Here is a 22,762-nt window from a genome sequence, read left to right as displayed (position 1 = left end):
CATCTCACACTAGAGTTAGGATAGGCCGAAGGTAAATTTACCAAACTATAATACCTTAAAGTTGCCATGGGTAATTTCATAAATTATTTCAGAATACTTCAAAATAAAGAGAAAATATTACTTATTTATATCATAATCATAATCACCCTTACATAATCATATTAACCAATGCAGTATAGCTTTTTAAATTATAACTTATTGCAATAAAACAAACAATCACATTTATAACACAGTGGAGTTCAATGCTAAATACACTTGTCAAGCAGAATCTGCCTTGGGCATGATTTGCTGACCAAAATCTCTGCATTGTCGGGTAACAGTATTTACATTTAAACAAAATCTGATTAATTTATGCAATTTAATTAAAATGCTTAATTTCAGTTAGCTTTTAATAATAAACAAAGGGTTACATTAAATTCGAAACAATCTCGAAACCAACTCCTTTTTACCTCTCTTCTCAGATGGGATGGCAGTCCAAATCAAAGGTTAAGGCTTTGGCCCACAGACCCTAGTTTAAAGCACAAGTTTTTTGTTTTTTTTTACATGAACAGTTATAAATACATAATATTACAATTGCAAAAACACAATAAATATATATTTATTGTCTAGCTATTTTGTTTTTGTATCTTAGTGTTTTAACATATATTTATTTGTTTCATTTTCAGGAAATTTTACGTGCTTTTAGATAAAATAAAATAAATAAATAAATCTACATATTCCTTATTCATATTACACTTGTCTAACAGTGTAAAAAGCGTGTCAGCATGATTTCCTTCTCCAACAGGAAGGATATGTTCAAACTTTCCCTAAAGCCGTGGTGTTTCCTTCCTCAAGTGCAGGTTTACAACACGACTGAAGGTGCCAGATGTGTTTCAGATAATGAGCAGAGAAACTGGGTGTTTACCAAGCGGGAAAGAGTTTCGAAGAAAGTTTCCAAGTGAATTAAGTTACCTGTTGTTGGTGTAAGGAGACTTGACGGAAATCTCCGTATATCCAGTGGCAACGGGGACAGTCGAGTATGGAAAAACTATAAAGGATGAAAAAAGTTTACAGGTGGTCCTTCACATTTCTGGCATTTCTGTGTATAGTAAAAGGTAAGCAACGTCTCACCTTCATACCTAAAAGCTGCAGCGGCACTTTCTTTGAAACAGCAATTTACCTTCACAAATCTAAATTACGTTAATCTTAAAAGTGTAAACTTTAACATTTTCCAAAGATTAAGTTATGTTTTCTGCAATAAGATGTTTGAGCCCCTGCAGTGACAGTGTTGAGAGGAGAAACATTCGCCTTTTCACCGTGTTTAAGAAAAACCTGCACATGCAAACAAATGTAGCCAGCATAACTTTTACTTGCTAAAATCGTTCATGGTAAACGTTATCGTTTCCGGTCTGTGATAATCTGTCATTTCTGCCCTTAAAAAGGAAGGAACGCGTGCTACTAGTACACTTAAACTAAAAATAAGACAGTAAACTTATGTACTATTTCATTTTAATAAAAATATACGTGAAAATACACAGTGCGTTATTTATACTGACAGAATAATTTTTCAGTGTTAGTAGGTTTTGAGGTGAAATAGCTTCCAGAAGCTAACGTACAAAAATAAAACAAACCTAGAATTGATCACCTTATTAGTATGCATTGATAATACCTCAAAACTGATAAAATTGCTGTTTTTGTTGAAAAAAATTATCCAACCTTACAAAAGTTAATCATGGTTTTTCTAAATAAAGCCAAAAAATTATATTGTTGTAGTTAAAACAAGATGAAAAATACCACGATTTTGCTACTGTAAGCTAAATTTACCAATAAAACTGTACAAATCTACATAAAAAACAGTCACTACATGGGTAATTGTTCTTCAGGGAAGTATTTAATGTCTCATTAATTAAAACATTATGCATAACTACTTGCATTATAGTCACAAAATAAAACATACCTGAACTGTACATAATATAGCCTACTTGTGTTGTTAAGGTTATACACATAAAACTTCATAAAAGCATTTCTTTTTAGGTAATATTCAAGTAGCTAAACTCATAAAAAATGTAAAGATACTAAACTTTAAGTATCTTTACATACAAGTTAATTTGCCCTCCGCTAGAAGCACTAGTAGTTTAGTATATAGTATAGTAGTGAAGTATACTTCAAGTGTACTTTATTAACTCGAAGTAACTAGTAAAAATATATGAATGCCTAAACGTTCACTTAATAGTTCAAATGATAAACTTAGTTGTGTACAGTGTACTACTGTACTGTTATAATGAAAGTACACATTAGTCCACTAAAAACTGTCCCAATTTAGTCCTAGGTAGTGTTTAAATAGTACACATATAAGTATGCTACTAGTACATTGATATTAGCATAGATGTAGACTTTTTATATGTATTCTCTTAAATAACAACTTGATGTATGCTTACTTTTTTAGGATTGTTAAGTACACAAATACAAAAGAGTTCATTTTTGTCCTGCAAGTATCACTTTAAGGGCCCTGTTTTGTGTATTTCAGGTGCTTTTTATTAACTTAAAACTCTTTTTTTTTTCTTCTGATTTCAGAATGTGAGCTGTGTTCATCTGTTCGCGCAAGTCGTGCTTCTGTGTTTGTGGCTGAGGGCAAAGAACTGCACTTCAGCTGTGAAGTGAGGCACTGTGGCCAAGCCAACTGGACTGGAGGATGGGCTTTCCAGGAAATGCAGAGCCAAGGATTTATTCCCCTCACTTCCTCCGAAAGAATCGAGTTGTCCGATTACAGCTCAGCAGTCAACAGCACACATCTGAAGGTCCATATTCACAACGTCAACCAATCAGACGCTGGAGCTTACAAATGCGTGATTACCTGGCCTGCTGGCACCAGTAGCAATGGTCATGTGACATATGTCAATGTGACTGCAGGTAAATAACTATATGTGTGTTCATGTTTGTTTGACATTATTCTAGGTGTGTAAAATACTTAACTTTGTGTACTGTACTTATTATTTTAGGAGTTTTATACTTAATTACAATTGTAACTGACAGCTTGTACTTTTGGTCAAGTTTATTTTATTCTAAATTTTTACGCACCATTCTTAAATAAATTAACAATACTGATTAATAATAATTAAATGATCAGTTTATTTGGATTAGCAATTTATAGTTATATGTTTGACATATGTTTTGTTGTATTTAGCAAACTAAATGTCATTTCATCCAAATTTAAGATCAAAATGTTGATTTTAGAGATTTTGTTTTGCATAAAATTACAAAAAAATGTACATTTATTTTCATTTTTTACAATTTCCTCTAACCAAACCTTTGTATATATATCTGTTTGACATATTTATTATGATAATAAGTAGACTTTTCATTAGAGGATGATTCAGTATGATGAAATTTTGTGTATGACTTTTTTACATACATGAGTACAACTTAAATGCGTTTTTTTTTGTACTTAAATTCAAGTATACTTTCGACTTGATGCTTGCACTTTCAATTGATTACAGTTTTCACTCTGTACCTGTACTTACACCTCAATATCATTTTAAGCACATTATCAACCCCTGCATAATTCTCACGCAGCATGACTGACTGATTCAGTTCCCTTTCAAGTCTTTATTTCTTTCCAGCAACTGGAGACTTTTCAGAAAGCAGAAGTGCCACTAATAGAGTTCTGCTGTGTCTCGGTTCCTTGGCGTGTTTTCTTGTTGTTGTGGGATTGGTTTGGTGTTTGACCCGGCTTCGTTCATCCCCTCCACCTGTCCCACCTCACACCCGCACTTCCTGTAAGCGCCCACTTTCTGTTCTGTAAGGTCTCACATGTCAGATACAGCATTTAAACAATACTGTTCTGTCTCCCATTAGTTAATGATGTTTGTCAGATAAAAATGTCTCTGATTTTTGCAGTGCTTTAGTGAATTTTGTAATCATGATCAATTGATGTTTTTGAAGTATTTTTTATTCTTATTTTCTGTTCAGCTGAACTTATTTACCTAAAATTGCCAAAAATGTATATGCATTTTAATTCATTTATGAGTCAAAGAAGACCCCCATACATGTCTTCCCTATAATTTCTAATAATATTAGTGAAACTAAAATGTCAAAATGGGTGAAATATTGTTCAGGTTATCAGATATATTTATATATAAATAAACAACCTACTTATTTCTACTGTACTTATTAGAATATATTAGTGTTAAGTATTATAAGTATTAGGTGATCATACAAAAACCTTATATTTTAAATTGCTGACAAATGGGTAAAACCTAGTGCTTTTATAGACAGTAAATGTATATAAAATTGTTTTAAACATGTCTAAAAGTGCATTATTTACTTATTCTCATGCTTAAATACAGTTTTTTTTTTAAATCAGTATTCATTTCCTTTACTAGTTTCAGCAAGAGTGAACCCAAAAAATGAAGTAAGTGCTTTTAGATCATATGCTTTTTGGGAAAAAAACTGTTTTGTAATGAATGCACATTATACATTTTTTAACTGTTTATTTCTGCAGTTGGTGTATACAGAAGTTGCGGTGTGTAATTCAAGACGACGGAATGAATGTCTGGAACCAGCAACTGAGCCTGTTGTCTATTCTTCAGTGCATTTCTCTTGAACATAAAGACTTCAATCTTGAATTTCTTTCTCACATGTTGTTGAGGATTGTTGCACTTCTAAAGCAAGCATGGGGGTAAATGCATATAGTTACAATGTTAGACTGTGATGCTAGCAATGTTACACTTTGATTTAATGTCGCTGTCATGAAGAATGAATTAAAGGAATTGTTTATTTGTATATAAGATGTGTGTATTGTGTATATAAAGTTGTGTGATTGTACTTGAAATAAACTGTGACGTATCTTAACCAAACAATTTTTACTCATCGTTTACAAAAGCAGACAGGAATTTGACACAAAATACATTTTATTTTTATAATAAATTCTTAATGGCACATGCCATAACCAAATATACATATACATCATCTTTTAAATTACCTTTTAAATTATTTTTCATTTGACTCTGTTTACGGAACATCGACAGTTTCGAAAAGCAATAAATTATGGCAGTACAAACATATATGCGAACACATTTCATGTCAAAGTTCTCACTATTGTACAATATTAAAGTCGCTCGGTAATGCCCTCACCATTGAGTACTCACAAGAAATGCGTAGAGACACACACAACTGGAAATAAATAACACGTACTGTAAAATATCCTTCACAAACGTTCTTGAAATGATTCTGCCAGCCATTGTTATATAAGCCCAAAGTATACTTTCTTTGTTTACATGTACATTAGCTCTGATAGCATGCGCGAACACAGAAGCTCGACGCATGCACACAACGAAAATTCAACATGTGCAAGAGGCTTGTGTATTTTATACAGCTATGGATGAAGACTGGACCAAATTTCTTTAAACAAAACATTCAAAATGAGATTTTGCCAATACTCACAGTTTGGCCACATCAACAGTCATAACAGCCAATGAAGTTGCTGTATTTGAGACTGTATGTGCATATGGGACACACTGCAGGGATATACAGTATGCAGATTTTATTATTAACACTTGCCCAGTGTCTCACAGTTCAGAACTTGAATAATTGTTTAATTATCATCTGCTTCGTCAATAAAGTTACAGGTTACTTTAAAGCATTCATGCACGGAAAAATGTAAAAATAAAATAAAATTTAAAAAAAAGTAAATACCAGTGTGGAAATACTGGTTTGCACTCTCTTTTGTGTCTTTTTGGGCTTAGATACACAGATTTTTATCAATATATATATGACTGTCCTAAAACGCAGTCATTTATGTCTAAAGCAAATGTAAATAGCTAAGAAAGACACAGCATGTGTATCTGTATAATGGATCCGTGCATTTAGTCATAAAGTGACCACAGCTGTCAATCCAATGACAAAAGGCATAAAAATGACCGATCTTGACTAGTTAAATTTTGTCATTTTAAATAAATATTAATTAACTGATGCAACTCTGGAAAAATATCGGTTGTCTTGATTTGATATTAATAGTTCTGTGTTTTGTGTAAAATGTTCATTTGTGTTTTATAAACTCCTGATGACTTCAAAATGTCAAATAAATGTATTATCATTTTAAGCATTTATTTGCAGATGTAGACCCTAAATATTGATTTTTAGGGTTTGAATAAAAATTAAATATTAGTTTTATCCTATAAAGGTCTGATAACATTTCCTCTATATTTCAAATAAAATACTGTCATGTAGATTTTTTTTTTTTTATTGAAAATCAGGGTTATTCCATATTAATTTTAATATTCTGAAGTTTAAATATTGGTATCATATTCCCTAAAATGAATGTAAATATGTCTAAAAATAACACTTGAAGAGTTCATATGCAAAACCCTGTAAATCCAGCAGACCTCTTTTCTTATAAATGAGCATTTTCTGTCAGGCTCCTATAATTATGTTTAGAAGCTTCATTAAATCATTAAATGTGATGATAAGGTTATAAAATACCTTTTTTTTTTTTTTTTTTTTTCAAAAATTTCGCAGTAGACAATTCTTTGGTTTTTAACAAGGTACATTATCTTTTGCATCAAAACCAGCTAAATCCACTTCTGCTTTTTTTTTTTTTTTTTTGCAAAAACCTCTTAATCCACCTATAGGGACAAGACAGTGTTATTAGCTGAAAATCACTAAAGATGCAATTACAAATTATTTTACCAAACATTAAACATATTAGTTTCCCAGAGATGGGTTGCGGTTCATTCCGCTGTGGTGACCCCAGATTAATAAAGGGACTAAGCCAAAAACAAAAGTGAATGAAAGAAATAAAACACATTACACAAACAATCTAAAATACATAAATATGTCAAGAAAGTGGCGGTTCATTTCGCTGTAGTAACCCTGATAAACCAGGGAAAAAATGAATGAAAATGAATAAATGAAATCTGTCAAGTAAGTGCATTAATCAGTAAGATTAGAACTGGCAATAATCAAATCTTAATATATTGTCATTTCTGATAATTGGGATTTAAATTTAAAGCAAGAAGAGCAACTTAAACTTTGCAAGCTAAGCTTGGAAGATTGTCCATTAACATACAAAGCTTATCAGATTTATCGGTATTATGAAGTAATATAAATAGTGTAAAGTTTTATACATTGTATTTATCTTTCAAAAAATAGCTTAAATTAGCAAATAAAACACAAGGTAGGCTAACTGGGCAAAAAGGGGATGTCTCTCAGACAATTTTAGAAGCTGTCATTCATTCATTCTCACCATATTTAAACTCTTTTATTTGCCATTTACTGACAGTTGGACAGGCTCATCAAGTTCATCAAACTCAAACTATCAGCACGCTGCTACATTGAAAGCATCTGATTCAATTCGCGCCTTCTGATTGGTTCTCGGGATATATCGGCTTTTGCTGTCAAAAGCAAGTGGCGTAACAAACTATTATTTCTGAATGCGCTGACGCTGCAATTTAGATGATTAGAAGCAAATCTATTTGTTGAACATGTTCTACGTGCCTAAAGCATTCACTCAATGACATTTTCTCATTTTTGGCGGAAGTAGCGTTTAGCGGCTTATGACTCTGAACTCTTCACTTGTTATTTTAGGCAAAATAATGTCATTTTGTAATTTTAAATAAGAGATTATCAAAGGATCGCTGTGTATTCAGTATTTTGAAGTATATGGCACAGAAGCAAAGATCCCTCAAACATGAAGCAGTCATAAAATATTATTCCGTAGTCACTTGCCAATCTTTAGTCAAGTTAAAGCTTTGTAAAATATATATTTTTTTACAACATGTTAAATCTCCTCGCTTAAAATCAGTCACTGACAGTCAGAGAGAGTACAAGAGAGAAATCATGTGTGTATGTGTAAATGACACGGGCATATCTAATAGCTCATAGTTACATGCGTTAGTTTGGTTGATCCCTATTAGCTCCCCAGTGAAGCACATGTCAGTGTCCTCAAGATCACACAGAGGAATGAAGGTTCCGGCAACTGTCACTGAGTTGCTATGGTTACTACTAACTTTTGAGGAAGCGCATATAATTAATTAGAACTGTGATCAAAACTGATTGGAACTACCTGTGCACCAAACGGTTTTACTGCACACCATACAGCCAATCAGAATCAATCATTTCAACAGATCATGGAATAACAGGGATTAATTTCTATTTCATTTATACAGTTAACAGTATACAGTCTATGCAATGATTTGTTTTTAAGTGCATTTTTTAAATTAAAGTCAATATAAAATGCTGTCAATACAGTCAAACTGTGCGTCTATGCATACAAAAAAATTAAATAAAAAATATTCACCCCCTTAGTTTAAAGACATTTGGCCCCAGTCTTCTTCCATATATGCAGTGGAAACTGAGGCTGTTTGTGTCAAAATGTACATCATACGCTCTATGTGCATCATAGATATTTATACATAGATGCATACATTAAATCTGTTTATTCACTATAATATCTATGTAGCTATGCCTTCAAATTGTGGCATTGTGCTAGTTTAGAAAAATCATTGAGTCTGTTTCAGATATAGATATTCTTACATATATGAAGGTTATATAATAACAGTGTTATATATAGCAGTTCATAAAACAACTGCTAACCAGGCATCTATGAATATATATGTATGTTGCACAAACCCTAGAATACACATAAATATCAAAGTATACTTTGGGGAGAATTTAGAAAAAATGTAAATAGTTGTGTGTACATCAGCGAATAAGAAAAAAAAACGTTTATGTTTCTGTGCTTTCTTCTATGAGATAGAATTAACCGATACAGCTCTGGAAAAGTATTATCGGTTCTCTGGATTTAATAATAATAGGTATGTATGGAGCCAGATCAGTCTCAAAAGTATAACATTTACAAAATGAAATTCACGGATGCATAGCACAGTTCACATTTACAAAATCTCATTTGTAATTTCAAAACAATTCATAAATTCAACACTCAATTTGTGAATTCGAAAGTAAAAATCATGAATATTTTTGTGCATTTACGAATCATATTTTGATTTTACAAATTGGATTTGTGTATTTTTAAATGATGTTTTTACGGATTGGATCTGTGTATTTACGAATCACGTTTTGAATTTACAAATTGGATTTGTGTATTTACAGATCGGGTTTTGAATTTCTGAATTGGATTTGTGTATTTACGAATCGCGTTTTGAATTTGTGAATTAGATTTTTTTATTTTTAAATCATGTTTTAAATTTACGAATTGGATATGTATTTATGAATTACGTTTTAAAATTACGAAATGGATTTGCGTATTTTAACATCATTTTTTGAATTTACAAATTGGATTTGTGTATTTATGAATCATGTTTTGAATTTACAAATTGGATTTGTATATTTACGGATTGCGTTTTGAATTAACAAATTGTATTTGTGTATCATGTTTTGAATTTACGAATTGGACATGTGTATTTTTAAATCATGTTTTGAACTTACGAATACGAGTTGTGTATTTAGGAATCGCAATTTCAAATTTATGAATTGGATTTGTGTATTTTTGAATTTGTGAATTGGATTTTGTAAATTTGAACTGCTGTGGATGTATGAAATGTATGTGTATTTTGTAAATGTAATTTTTTAGACTGATTTGGCTCCATAGGTATGTGTTTTGATTAAAATGTTCATTTGTGTTTGTTCAACTACTGATAATTGAAATGTCAATAACATTTCCTCCATATTTCAAATAAAATACTGTCATGTAGATTTTTTTATTTAAATTTGAGGCTATTTGATATTCATTTTAATTTTCTGAAGTTGAAATATTGATTTTATGTTTTCGAAAAAATGAATATAAATATGTCTGAAAATAACACTTGTTATTTTATCCAAAAAAGACAATATTTTCATTTTAAGCTCACAGATTTAAACAAAAATGACATTTCACTCAAAGTATAAATTGTATAACTATTTTAATTTACAGAGCTGTTATCTGTAAATAATATTTTGTTAGTTAATTGCCGCCTCAATACAGTCAACAGCAGCTGCCAAATCAGTGTTGAACAAATATGTCAAGAACTAAATGTACGACGAAATGAGCAATCAACAAAGTGTGTTTTCACCATCCATTCGATCTCATAGTTTACCACAAATAAACCCGGGTAATCTTTCTCTTTGGTTGCCCTCAGGAAAGCTTTTTCTTTTTTACATCACTCCGAAAAATCTGAATCCATCTTTCTATCGTGTACAGTATTTTAAGGCTTAGCATTGACGGGCAACGTTACAAGACTCCTTCGAATGACCCGTAATCTCTACTTCAGTTCGCTTCTGTAACATTTAATGACTTGTCCTCTTCAAGTATTGTGTTAATATTGAGCGTCTGTCTAGAAAGCATTCATTCGCAGCTATAGGCAAAGAGAGTTGTCAACACTACATTTAAAATGCTGGAAAAAACAGAGACAGTTGTTGCTTTTTCTACTAAGACTGGTGTTTTCGTGCCCTAAACTCTTTACTTTTGAGTTTTTAACATAGTGTTGAGTTGTGTATTATGTTGAACAGTCGTAACTGTTGCATTGGCTTGAGAAAATGGTCCCTTTTTCTTCCAATCTATAAAAATCCATTCAAAGTCACTGCCTAGAAAGACAAAAACAGACACACTTTGTAAATGTTCGTTTTTTTTGCAGCACATAGATTCAGAGAAATAGGATATATAGAAATATGTAGTTTAATAAGGCAATGATTCATATTCGACTTAATTTCTTTTTTAACTGGTAACAAATATCATGCAGAAATTATATATTAAATGGAAATTGTTTCATTTATGTATTATTTTTACTATTATACTATAGTAGTATTCTTGTGTATGTGGTTACATTTTATTTGAATTAGTTTCCAATAAAACATTTTTCATTAATCATTTAGCTGATTTTTTAATTGAAAAAAAAATGCATCTGATGAAGAGCCGGACGGTGTGGTCGAAACGTCATATGCTTTGTAAAAACTTTTTTCAAGTTAATACATTTAAATATTTTTTATTTATATATTTAAATAAAAAAAAATGTAAAAAGAGATCTTTTTGAGCTTTGGTGTTGCTGCCTTTATGAATTCTGTTGCAGATTTTTTCATTAAAAATGCTTTTAATTTATTTATTCTATTTTCATATTTTTTCATTGCAACTACTTCAATTTATTTCGGCTAACTTCCAAGACAACAATTATAATTTATGTCTCGTAATTTTTATTTTGTCATCTCATTATTTAATTTATAGATTTGTTTATTTTATGATTTTGGTTTTATTTTTTTCCATTTTGTGTTTTATTTTTTTCAACTTTAGTACATTTCCTACAATTAATTTCAGCTTTCAATTTATTTGTTTTTCTCATTTTTTCAAGGTTGTTTTCATCCAATATAAAAAAAAAATTTCCTTTACTTCATAAATTGGTAAAGTTTCGTTCCTCTGTCGCCACTGGCTTGCTTGGTTTGGGACTTGTGGAGCTGCACATCGATGGATTTGCTCTTTAGTGTTTGGACTTTTAGCTGTGAAAACTAAACCACACTGAACTGAACTTCAACTCTGAAAACTGGACTGATACTGTTCCTTTTTACTAGAACTAATATGTTAAGCTGCATTTACACAATCTAGTATTGTGTAAAATTGCGCAATAGAAATAAAAATGACTTGAATATTATTTTATTACTTAATATTATTTTTCTAATATTTTATTCAAATTTATTTAAAAACCTTTGTGCTTTTTAATTTAGAATTTCTATTATTATTATTTATTAGTATCTATTCTTACTACTTTTGTTTCAATAAAATATTTTTGGCTATAGTTTAAGAAATCACATATCAACTTGGTAACCAAAATAACACTTCTGGTTTGCAAATTGTAAGAGGTATCATTTTATTTTTAAATACCAAAAATTGTTTTAATTGTTGTAGTTTTAGTTAACAATAAATATTTGGTTAAACTGAATAATCAGTTGTTTTTTGTATTTATTTTTATATATTAGTTTGTAGATGTTTCAGCAAGGAGAAAAAGTCTCTATATTATTAACATATACTGTACACATTTCTGCCCAAAAGTATTTTTATTTTATTTTAATAAATATAAATATAAAATTATAAAATAAAATTGTATATTTTTATGCGAGTTTATGTGTGTTTTATCAGTATCAAAAGTATTAATAAAGTACTATTTCCAAAAATGTCTGTTCATCCCTATATTAAAGATTTAAGTTTACGGTAAAAGGTAAAGTACCTTTAGTCCCAGCAGTGTTTTCTGTCAGACCTAATGACCCTGAAAGAAAGAGGAACACTTACATGAATAAATTGACATCTCATTATTCACTTTATTAACAGAGACAATCAGATAATTTGATCTGTCATAAAACAATGGACTCTGAAGCCAGTATATGTATAAAAAAAACTCATACACACCGCTGCTCTGAAGGTTTTCTGAGGACACGACACTTACTGTGGAGTGACTCAGTTTGTCGAAGCGGAATTTCAAGTTTGACCTCGGTGAAGTTTTGCTTTTCCCATCTGAAGAAAAGAAGAAGAAGATTAAAAAAAAGACGGTTCTTTTTTTTCATTGCTGTTTTAAAGTGCAAGTATACTTCTGTTTATGCACAATTGTGTAGATGTCACCCTTATTTACAACTATATAATGTAGTAGAATATTCTTTCATTTATTTCTTAATATTTATTTTTGCTTTGATCTGTTTTTCAGTTTTAGACTTTTAGAAAAATATTTCTTTCTAATTTTATTAATATTTTCTTTCCATTTGAGTTGTTTTCTTGTGTTTAAATTGTTTAAAGCCTAAACTGTTCTTTGATTAATGTTTTTTTTTCTTCAGTTTTTATATTCCACTTAGTTCCAGTATATTTCAATCTTTTTAAATCTTTAACTTGTTTTAGTTTGCGGTTTTTAAAGCTAACATTTATTGACCTTTCATATTAACTTTGAAAATGCTCATTTTGTGGTTTTGTTTGTAATCTACAGCTTTAACCGATGACATGCAGTAGTTTATAAGATGATATTTTTACTTTATGTGGTTCACCACTTTTATTTGAATCTTTGATGTTCTTTTTCTTTTCAGCTCTTATTTATTTGCATTTCAGTATTTCAACTTATTCCAGTGTGCACTTTGAACATTATTACCTTATTTTACCTCATACATATTTCAATAATGAAAAATGATCCAAATCTTGATGATTGGGGTATTTATGCACAGGGACATTTTATATTTATAATTTCCAGTGAACTGTCATGTTTAAGATCTGATTTCTTTAGAAATCAGTGATCTTCACATCCTGATAGATATGTGACATAAAGTGGGTCTCAGATCAAGCAGGAATCACTAAATTTAATTCCATTGTTCCACTCCATATCATTAAAATATGGAAATTTATTTTACCACAGTTTTTTCAATGAAGTTCCTGCTCTCAGCTGCTGCTCATTTTCATCTCTTTATTTACACCTCAACAACTAATTGAATGCTGAAGTCTGTTTAACTGATTATATTTTAGTTACATCACAACATCGATGATGTAAAAGGAACCTTAGGAAATTGAAAATAGTCACATAAAGTTGCTGGGCATTTAACAAGACAGACCTTAACAAGACATTATTAATAGTAATAATGAATATCAATACTATTGAATACTACTAATATTAGCATCAATAATACAATTAAATAGACTATTTAGTTAAAGTTTATTTCATAACAATGATAAAACAACACTCTAGAAAAAGAATGCCCCCCCCCAAACCCCCACCACTCAGCTCATGATATGATAATTTTCATGCTAACTAGATAAAGTTAATACATTTTGTATTTAAATAAGATATATTTATATATTTTTAAGTGAACCTAGGTATTTTACGGCACAACTTTTGTGCACAGGTCATCATTAAAACTAAAAACTTTAAATTTGTGAAACATGAGAACACAACTGAACCAAAAAAAAGGTCAATTTCTTTTTTCTGCATGTTAGATGGTTAAAGCATTTTGACCTCAGGTTTGTTCTTTCCATCTAATAAAAAGACTATTTTTTTAATTACAGTGACAAATTATATTCATGTGTAAGCTTGTAAATGTATCATTGTTTATGCATATCTCTTAACCAAAACTATGCATATTGCATACACCACATTCCAAGTCTGAATATTCCAGCTGCTGCCTCTTGCCTACAGGCTAAATGATTTTGATGTGACATGTTTAACAAGCATGCGTATGGCTGTGGTTTTGCATCTGCTTACTGTTGTTGTTGTTGTTAGCATGTATTTCACCTGTGGGGCTGCGGCACATGATCAGTGGCGTCCCAGAGCTCTGGCTCTCCACGCTAAGAGATGGACAATAGACAGATGAAGCCGTGGACGGGTGACTGATCTACAAGACACAACACAACATGAGTAAAACTCTCACACACACACTGCAGACTGTCCTCCAACTCTCTCTGGATATTATTAGGTTGACTAGCAGGTGTTCATCTATCTAAAAATGTCATGATAGATTTATTACACATTATATATGTGTATATTTGTGTGTATATTTGTGTGTATGTGTTTATGGGTGAGTGTATTCGAGCATATTGTGTGTGGATGTGTGTATGTGCATGTGGGCCTGTTTTTGTGTTTCTGTGTAATTAAACGTGTTTATGGGTGAGTGTTTTTGTGCATATTGTGTGTGCATGTGTGTATTTGCGTGTGTGCATGTATTTATGTGTGTATTTGTGTCAATGTGTGTGTGTGTATGTGCTTGTCACCATCTCAAGTTCCTCCAGAGCGTCTCCTTCTCCTGCGGTGCTGCTGAAGCTGCTGGTGCTGGAGGAGGATCTGGAGATGGAGATATTGGCTCTGCCGCTGCACTCTTTCAGCTTCACAAACGGCCTGTAGGACAAAACAACATGATGAACAGAGAACACATGACACATCAAGAGCCTTGCACATACTCTACTGAAGACGAGGAGCTGGACAACATTATGATATTATCATCAAATGCCAGAAAACCCCCTCACTGCACCTGGGAATCGGGAACCCACCTTTCTTTGTTTGGGCAGATTTCAGGAGAGCTCGGATTGGACGATGTCTCTGACCTCACTTCCTGTGACGCAGGGAACACTTCTGTTTTTTGGTCACTAGACAAAGATAGAGCAGTTTGTTTAGAGCAAACAAACACACACTGTAAGGATAAAACACATGAAAAATAAAAAAAAATATGCTGTGAAAAACAAAAACTTCAATAGTATATTTCTGGAATAATCAGCAACTTTTGATCCTGTATTTAACATCAACACATAACAACATGCATACTCTGAGAATACAAGGATGCTAATGTACTGATATCAACAATAATCATAGTAATAATAATTATAATAATAACTATTATTATTATTATTATTATTAATATTATTAATAAAAAATGTATAGTCCAACTGTTTCACAGTGATATTTTATAGATTTTTATTTTATAATAACAAATAACAATAAATAAAATAATAATAATAATTATTGATATTATTATTAAAAAAATGTATAGTCCAACTGTTTTACAGTGATATTTTATTGATTTTAAATTGATAACAATACACAAAATAATATTAATAATAAGTATTATTATTATTATTAATAATAATAATAATACTATTAATACAAATATTTTATAGTCTAACAGTTTTACAGTGAAATTTTATTGATTTTTATTTTATAACAAATAACAATAAACAATTAAAATAATAACAAAATTCATTATTATTATTAATATTATTAATAAACATTTTATAGTCCAACTGTTTTACAGTAATATTTTACTGATTTTTAATTTATAACAAATAACAATACATACATTTTATAATTATTATTACTACTCTATTTTTATTATTAGTATTTTTTCCAGTAGGGTTGCAGCTGGATGGTTATCTGCTAGGTAAAACATATACCAGAATAGTCAACGGTTCATTCTGTTGTGGCGACCCCTGATAAATCAGGATATTATTATTATTATTATTAGTAGTGTTATATAAATTATTATTATTGTTTATATTAGTAGTAGAAGTGGTAGTATATTACTACTACTATAAATAATACCAATAATAATAAATTGTATATTTTATTTATATACTGAGATGAACAGTATTTTTCAGACCTAAGAATAAAAAAAGCTTTACACAGTGGTCTTAACACTGTTTCATGTGCTTGCCTACGCTGATTTTTACTCACCTTTGATGAGTGTTATTTTCACATATACATTTGAGTGTTATTGTTTTACCTGCGAGTGGGATGTTTCTCAGTTGGACTTTCTGTGCTGGAGTGCAGTCTGGGAAACAGCCCCGAGCGCCGTTTTACTGGACTCTTCAATGGAGACTTCGCAGACAGAACTGGAGGCTGACAAACACAAACAAAATAAACTTCAATATTGAATCCCTGTTATTATAACAATAAATACAGTGTGACCAGATGATCTGTTTTACCTGGGACAGTGCCTTATTCCAGCACCGTTTTAGTGTCTGAAATGTATGTTTTATCCTCTTTTTACTTTTGCTAATACTACTTAATTGCTGAGTGTAAGCAGTGTCTTCTGTCATTTGAAAACAGCATAATCTATATATATATTTCTCCTGTATGCTCATGCCATATTTTCTACTACATAATAAATGTTTTATGAACCCATTTATACACCATGCAGGGGTTTAGTAAAAGAATGCAGGTGTTGAGAACAGTGTTTACTTACAGTGAAGGTGCTCTTGGTGCACTCCATGCTGTTCTGCTGGAGTCCACCGCCGCTCAGACTGGAAGGGACGCCCGCCACTGCCCCAGGACTCTTGTGTTTGTGGGTCACCATCGTCTCCATGGAGTGGCTCCTCACACGCATGGCCCTCTGACGGACACACAGACAGAACATGAGAGTGAGAGATGCATCTATACTAGAATTAAAATCTTCTGTGCATGACCACAATACATTCTGTAGAGGGAAAGGAAGAAATTATGTTAATTATTGTTATCATTAATTGTGCAGTTTTATGTAAAGTTTGCTGGTAACAATTTCTTCATCCATCCATCCATCCATCCATCTATTCATTCATTCAATAAATAAGAAAAGCTGAACATGACCATGAATAGCCAGTAGGTGGTGCTACATCCTTGCTTAATACTAAAGGCAAAGGTCAAAGTAGGAAAATAGGTTTTTAACAGTTTTGTTTACGTGTATCTTGTTACATAAAAAATATGTATATTGTTATATTACATATATTTTGTTCAACAGTATATTTTATAAAAATAAAAATATTTTAAAAATATAATTTTGAATAAAATATATGCAAATATATAATTAACAAAAAATTATACAGTAAGGTAAAATACTCATTAAAAATTACATATTTTATTATATAATCTTATATACACGGTGGCACGGTGGTGCAGTACATAGGTAGCGCTGTTACCTCCCAGCAAGAAGGTCGCTGCTTCGAGCCTCAGCTGGGTCAGTTTTATGTGGAGTTTGCATGTTCTCCTCGTGTTCACGTGAGTTTTCTTCGAGTGCTCTGGTTTTTCCACAAGTCCAAAGACATGTGGTACAGGTGAATTGAGTAAGCTAAATTGTCCATAGTGTATGTGTGTGAGTTGCGGCTGGAAGGGCATCTGCTGCATAAAACGTGCTGGATAAGTTGGTGGTTCATTTTGGTGTGGCAACCCCTGATAAATAATGTTAAACGTGCTACGTACTGTGCCACTGCATCGCCAGTTTACAAAATTGAGTACAGTAATTACATGGATATGACCAAGTTGTTCTCTGATTGTACTCTAGTTGTATTCTCTAAAGTAGCCTACTAAGACATGTCTTGTGTCCTCATTATTTAAAACGCTTAAAAATCATACAAACAGGATCTTTTTACATTCAAAATTTGCCACAGGTTTTTTGTGAGGTTTGGGTTTAGGGGTAGGGTAAGGCCATAAAATAATATATTATAATATAATATAATAATATTGATATATTATTGATATATATATTTATACTTACAGTAGTTCTGTCTGGTTCCTGAATCTGATTGGCTGATAGCTGTACAATATTCTGCAAATAACATCACTCTTCACCCTTACAGTTGTAGTGCTGCATTACAGTTTGACAAATATTGCTGCTGTTAGGCAACATAATGTACTTTTGAGGTTTTTTAGTAGAGAATATAGTTGTTTAGATTGCATTTTTAAATATTTATAATTTCTGAGAGACAGCATGTCGGCAGCCATTAGTCTGTCATTGAGCAGAGCAAAGACGTTGTCCATTCACAAGATGGCGACAGAGACCTCATAATAAGCCCTTAGAAGCTAAAAACTGTAATTTCTATCTACAGCTGATCAAATCATTATAAAACAAGTAAGTGATATTATAAGTTGCTCTCTCTCTTTTGTATGTTGTAGTGCTGTATTTATACCATATAATTGTAGTGTATTAAGTGTGAGATGGGACTCACATATCAGGAATGTATGTATTTGTGTTGGCCATTCTTTGTATTACCTTTTGAGTTTGAGTTTTGGTTGGCCGTCTATTTCTAATAAGTCTCCTGTTTTCATTACTGCAGACTAGTTCAGTAAAAAGAAAGAAAGAAGAAATGCCCGCATGTGTTTAGGCTTTTTCCTGACCACAAACACTAATCTAGTAGTGGCTTTTTCGGAGATAATTATTGTGATCTCCTGATTGCAACAGAGAAATACTGGGAAATCTCTGTAGAATGATGGCAGTTCATGCCGTTTAGCCTTGTAATTTTAAAATGTCAGCAAAATCACATGTTTTGCAATCAAACTGTTGTATAAACGCAATATCACACTCGTAGCCGGCAGCTTGCTCTCTGCAACTCTCACATGGTCGCCCACTGAAGCTAAGCAGGGCTGCACCCGGTCAGTACCTGGATGGGAGACCACATGGGAAAGCTAGGTTGCTGCCGGAAGTAGTGTTAGTGAGTGTGGGTCCTAATGCCCCAGTATATTGACGGGGACGCTATACTGCACAGTGAGCGCCGTCTTTCAGATGAGACGTTAAACCGAGGTCCTGACTCTCTGTAGTCGTTAAAAAAATCAAAGGATGTCCTTCGAAAAAGAGTAGGGGTTTAACCCCGGCATCCTGGCCAAATCTGCCCACTGGCCTCTGTCCATCATGGCCTCCTAACCATCCCCATATTCCAATTGGCTTCATCACTCTGTCTCCTCTCCACCAATCAGGCGGTGTGTGGTGTGCGGTCTGGCCCAGAAAAGCGCTATATAAATGTAAGGAATTATTATTATCATTATTATTATTAGCAGTAGCAGTGTAGTAGCTGTATATCGTCACTGGTGATCAAATTAAATGATGATTTTAATGACAAAGCAAAAAAAAAAATCTTGGACTCTTGTGTTGTTGTATAAATGTTTAATGTGCACTGGTCATCATTTGCATCAGTTCGGCTTGATAACGATACACAGTCACGGCTGCTACGCAGATCAGCACTGCTGGACAAGAGTGTGTCTGCAAACTGGCCCACACACACCTGCACCCGGCCTGTAAACATCCGCACACAGCAAAGTCATGCATAAGATCACAAACACACACTCACAGGCCTACTAATGAGAGCTTAGTCCAAAACAGCTCAGTTTCATGCATTTTAATGACCTGACAGACGGTCTGAAGTGTAGCCAGACAGGTAAACACAGGAGCTTTCAGTACATCTCCTTTTCCATGCCCACCAAGGCTGCATTTATATTATCAGAAATAAAGTAAATATGAATTTAATTTTCAGCAACCATTAATAGTCTTAAATGTCACATAATCCTTGACAAATCCATATAATAATAAAATCATGTTTATTGTCAGTACTCTTATCATTTAACTACTTAATATTTCAATTTAAACAGAAATGATTAATTTCTTTAAAAAGTCGTACTGATCCTATAATGTTGAAAAGTATCTTATTCTTTCTCCATGTACTAATAAAAAAAGTACTTTGATATTTTAAAGGGGTAATTCACTCACTGTTACCTTCAAATTGTTCCATACCTTAATGATTTCCTTTCTCTGTTGAACACTAAAGAATACATTTTGAAGAATGATGGTAACTGGTAGCCATTGACCTCAACATTCACTAGGCACTTTATTAGGTCCAACTGCTCGTTAACGCAAATTTCTAATCAGCCAATCACATAGCAGCAACTCAATGCAGTTATGCATGTAGACATGGTCAAAATGATCTGCTTCATTTTAAACCGAGCATCAGAATGGGGAAAGAAAGATGATTTAAGTGACTGAATGTGGCATGGATGTTGGTCCCAGACAGGTTGGTCTGAGTATCTCAGAAACTGCTGATCTACTGGGATTTTCACGTACAACCATCTTTAGGGTTTACAGACAATGGTCAGAAAAAGAGAAAATATCCAGTGAACGGAAGTCACTGTATGTGGACACAAATGCCTTGTTGATGCCAGAGGTCAGAGGAGTATGGCCAGACTGGTTCCAGCAGATAGAAAGGCAACAGTAACTCACATCATGGATGTGCAGCTGACAAATCTGCAGCAACTGTGTGATGCTATCATGTCGGTATGGACCAAAACCTCTGAGGAATATTTCCAGTACCTTGTTGAATCTATGCCATGAAGGAATAAAACAGTTCTGAAGGCAAAAGGGGGTCCAACTCGGTACTAGTACGGTGTACCTAATAAAGTGGCCGGTAAGTATTAGGGGGTGAAGTACTATGGAACAACTATCGTTTTGCCACATTCTTCAAAATACCTTTTTTTGTGAAACTTGTCCACATAAAGATGTAAAATATGAGCAAATAAATAAGACAGACAAGCTCATGTTGTCAAGTTTGGACTTCACAAATATAAAAATGTCATTTATATATATATATATATATATATATATATATATATATATATATATATATACAGTTGAAGTCCGAATTATTAGCCCCCCTCAATTATTAGCCCTCAACCCCCCCCCCCCCACCCCCCGTTTATTTTTTCCCAAATTTCTTTTTAACGGAGAGAAGGTTTTTTCAACCCATTTCTAATCATAATACTTTAAATAACTAATTTCTAATAATTGATTTATTTTATCTTTGTCATGATGACAGTAAATAATATTTGACTAGATATTTTTCAAGACACTTCTATACAGCTTAAAGTAACATTTAACAGATTCATTCATTCATTTTCTTGTCGGCTTAGTTCCTTTATTAATCTGGGGTTGCCACAGCTCAATTTATCCTGCAAGACTTTACGCAGCGGATGCCCTTCCAGCTGCAACCCATCTCTGGGAAACATTCACACACACTCATACACTGCGGACAATTTAGCCTCCCCATTTCACCTGTACCACATGTCTTTGGACTGTGGGGGAAACCGGAGCACCCAGAGGAAACCCATGCGAACGCAGGGAGAACATGCAAACTCCACACAAAAACGCCAACTAAGCCGAGGCTCGAACCAGCGACCCAGCGACTTTCTTGCTGTGAGGCGACAGCACTACCTACTGCGCCACTGCTTCGCACATTTAACAGATTAACTAGGTTAATTAGGTTAACTAGGCAGGTTAGACTAATTAGGCAAGTTATTGTATAATGATGGTTTGTTCTGTAGAATATCCAAAAAATATATAGCTTAAAGGGGCTAATAAATTTGACCCTAAAAGTTTTTTTTTTATTTAAACTTTTTATTTTAGCCGAAATAAACCAAATAAGACTTTCTAAAGAAGAAAAAATATTATCAGACATACTGTCAAAATGTCCTTGCTCTGTTAAATATTATTTGGGAAATATTTAAAAAAGGAAAATAAAATTAAAGGAGGACTAATCATTCTGACTTCAACTGTACATACAGTTTACATGTAGAATTTTTTTTCAATCAGAATTACAAACATGTTCAAATATAAATATAATCTAATATACAGTTCAAGTTAAACTTATGATAAATAACTCATTTATTTTATTTGTCTACTTATTTTTCAAACTACTAGTATTCAGCTTAAAGTGCAATTTAAAGACTTAAATAGTTTATTAGGTTAACTAGGCAAGTTAGGATAATTATTCAAGTTATTGGATAACAGTGGTTTGTTCAGGCTAATAATATTGACCTTAAAATACTTTTTTTAAACATTAAAAACATTTTTAAAAATCTAATTCATTTACAACATTGAATTAAAACATTTAATTTCAGTTAGCTTTTTTGGTAGCTCTGCAAGTTTACGTAAGAAAGGACAGTGGCCCAAATGAAAGGTTACAATGGGCCAACTTTGGCCTTTGGGCATCTCTGCTCTAAATTAACCAGATAGTGAATCTTTTATTACACACAAACTAAAACAAATAAAATATAGGATAAGGGCTGATAATTTTGACTTCAACATATGGACATAAATTAGATTAACATAAGGGTCATAAAGGTTTGGAACAAACGGAGGGAGAGTAAATGATGACAAAATTTTCATTTTTTAGCGTTAACTGTCTCTTTAATTTGACAACTGGAAGTCAGGACTGGGCATCTCACCTTAAATGACTCCAGCAGTCCACCATGACCTCCATTTTCCAGCTTTTCTTCATCAGTAGCTGAGCCCAGTCCCACCGTAGCCTGTGTCTGTCTGTGCAGTTCATCGTGAAGGTTATCTAACAGCGCTGCTCGTGTCCTCTCCTGTCAATCACAGCCCCACACACACACACACACACACACACACACACACACACACACACACACAAACACAGACAATGATGCAGATCATTTAAAGATACAGTTCCTCCAAAAAAAAAGAAAGTCATTGGTAATTGATGTGCAACATTGAATGAGTCTTGTTATCCCCTTTTTACAGGATGTAAGAGAAG

The 22,762-nt window shown here is 32.5% G+C and overlaps 2 protein-coding genes across 51 annotated transcripts in view; one reads left to right on the top strand and one right to left on the bottom strand.

Moving 5' to 3' along the window:
• Positions 1-758: 758 nt before the first annotated feature.
• si:dkey-52l18.4 lies at positions 759-6,104 on the top strand. Its single transcript, NM_001386225.1, has 5 exons — positions 759-1,094; positions 2,554-2,889; positions 3,600-3,755; positions 4,362-4,390; positions 4,481-6,104. Exons 1-5 carry the CDS (start codon positions 1,037-1,039, stop codon positions 4,580-4,582), a joined length of 681 nt encoding a protein of 226 aa, NP_001373154.1. The 5' UTR covers positions 759-1,036; the 3' UTR covers positions 4,583-6,104.
• rap1gap2a (RAP1 GTPase activating protein 2a) overlaps positions 4,872-22,762 on the bottom strand; it is a 161,441-nt gene continuing 143,550 nt past the window's right edge. For 13 of the 50 annotated variants that reach the window (XM_087283092.1, XM_087283096.1, XM_087283097.1 and 10 more), the window contains 9 exons: positions 22,434-22,574; positions 16,660-16,806; positions 16,198-16,313; positions 14,972-15,067; positions 14,696-14,819; positions 14,190-14,319; positions 12,365-12,469; positions 12,186-12,224; positions 6,449-10,557 (listed from right to left, as the gene is read on the bottom strand). In XM_087283092.1, the coding sequence (XP_087139218.1) occupies positions 10,433-10,557; positions 12,186-12,224; positions 12,365-12,469; positions 14,190-14,319; positions 14,696-14,819; positions 14,972-15,067; positions 16,198-16,313; positions 16,660-16,806; positions 22,434-22,574 (1,023 nt within the window). In that variant the 3' untranslated portion in view covers positions 6,449-10,432. Of the gene's footprint in view, positions 10,558-12,185; positions 12,225-12,364; positions 12,470-14,189; positions 14,320-14,695; positions 14,820-14,971; positions 15,068-16,197; positions 16,314-16,659; positions 16,807-19,306; positions 19,456-22,433; positions 22,575-22,762 lie in introns of those variants that run through there. The other 37 variants (XM_087283127.1, XM_087283116.1, XM_087283120.1 and 34 more) reach the window with 7 other exon arrangements.

The sequence above is a fragment of the Danio rerio genome, chromosome 15, assembly GCF_052040795.2.
Source record: "Danio rerio strain M-AB ecotype USA chromosome 15, GRCz13ab, whole genome shotgun sequence".
Lineage (NCBI taxonomy): Eukaryota > Metazoa > Chordata > Actinopteri > Cypriniformes > Danionidae > Danio > Danio rerio.
This window is presented reverse-complemented; position numbering and strand designations above follow the sequence as displayed.

Coding starts and splice junctions, on each gene's coding strand:
- si:dkey-52l18.4 (NM_001386225.1), top strand. CDS start 1,037: ATGAAAAAAGTTTACAGGTGGTCCTTCACATTTCTGGCATTTCTGTGT. Junction 1,095..2,553: donor ATTTCTGTGTATAGTAAAAG/GTAAGCAACGTC, acceptor TTCTGATTTCAG/AATGTGAGCTGTGTTCATCT. Junction 4,391..4,480: donor GAGTGAACCCAAAAAATGAA/GTAAGTGCTTTT, acceptor TTATTTCTGCAG/TTGGTGTATACAGAAGTTGC.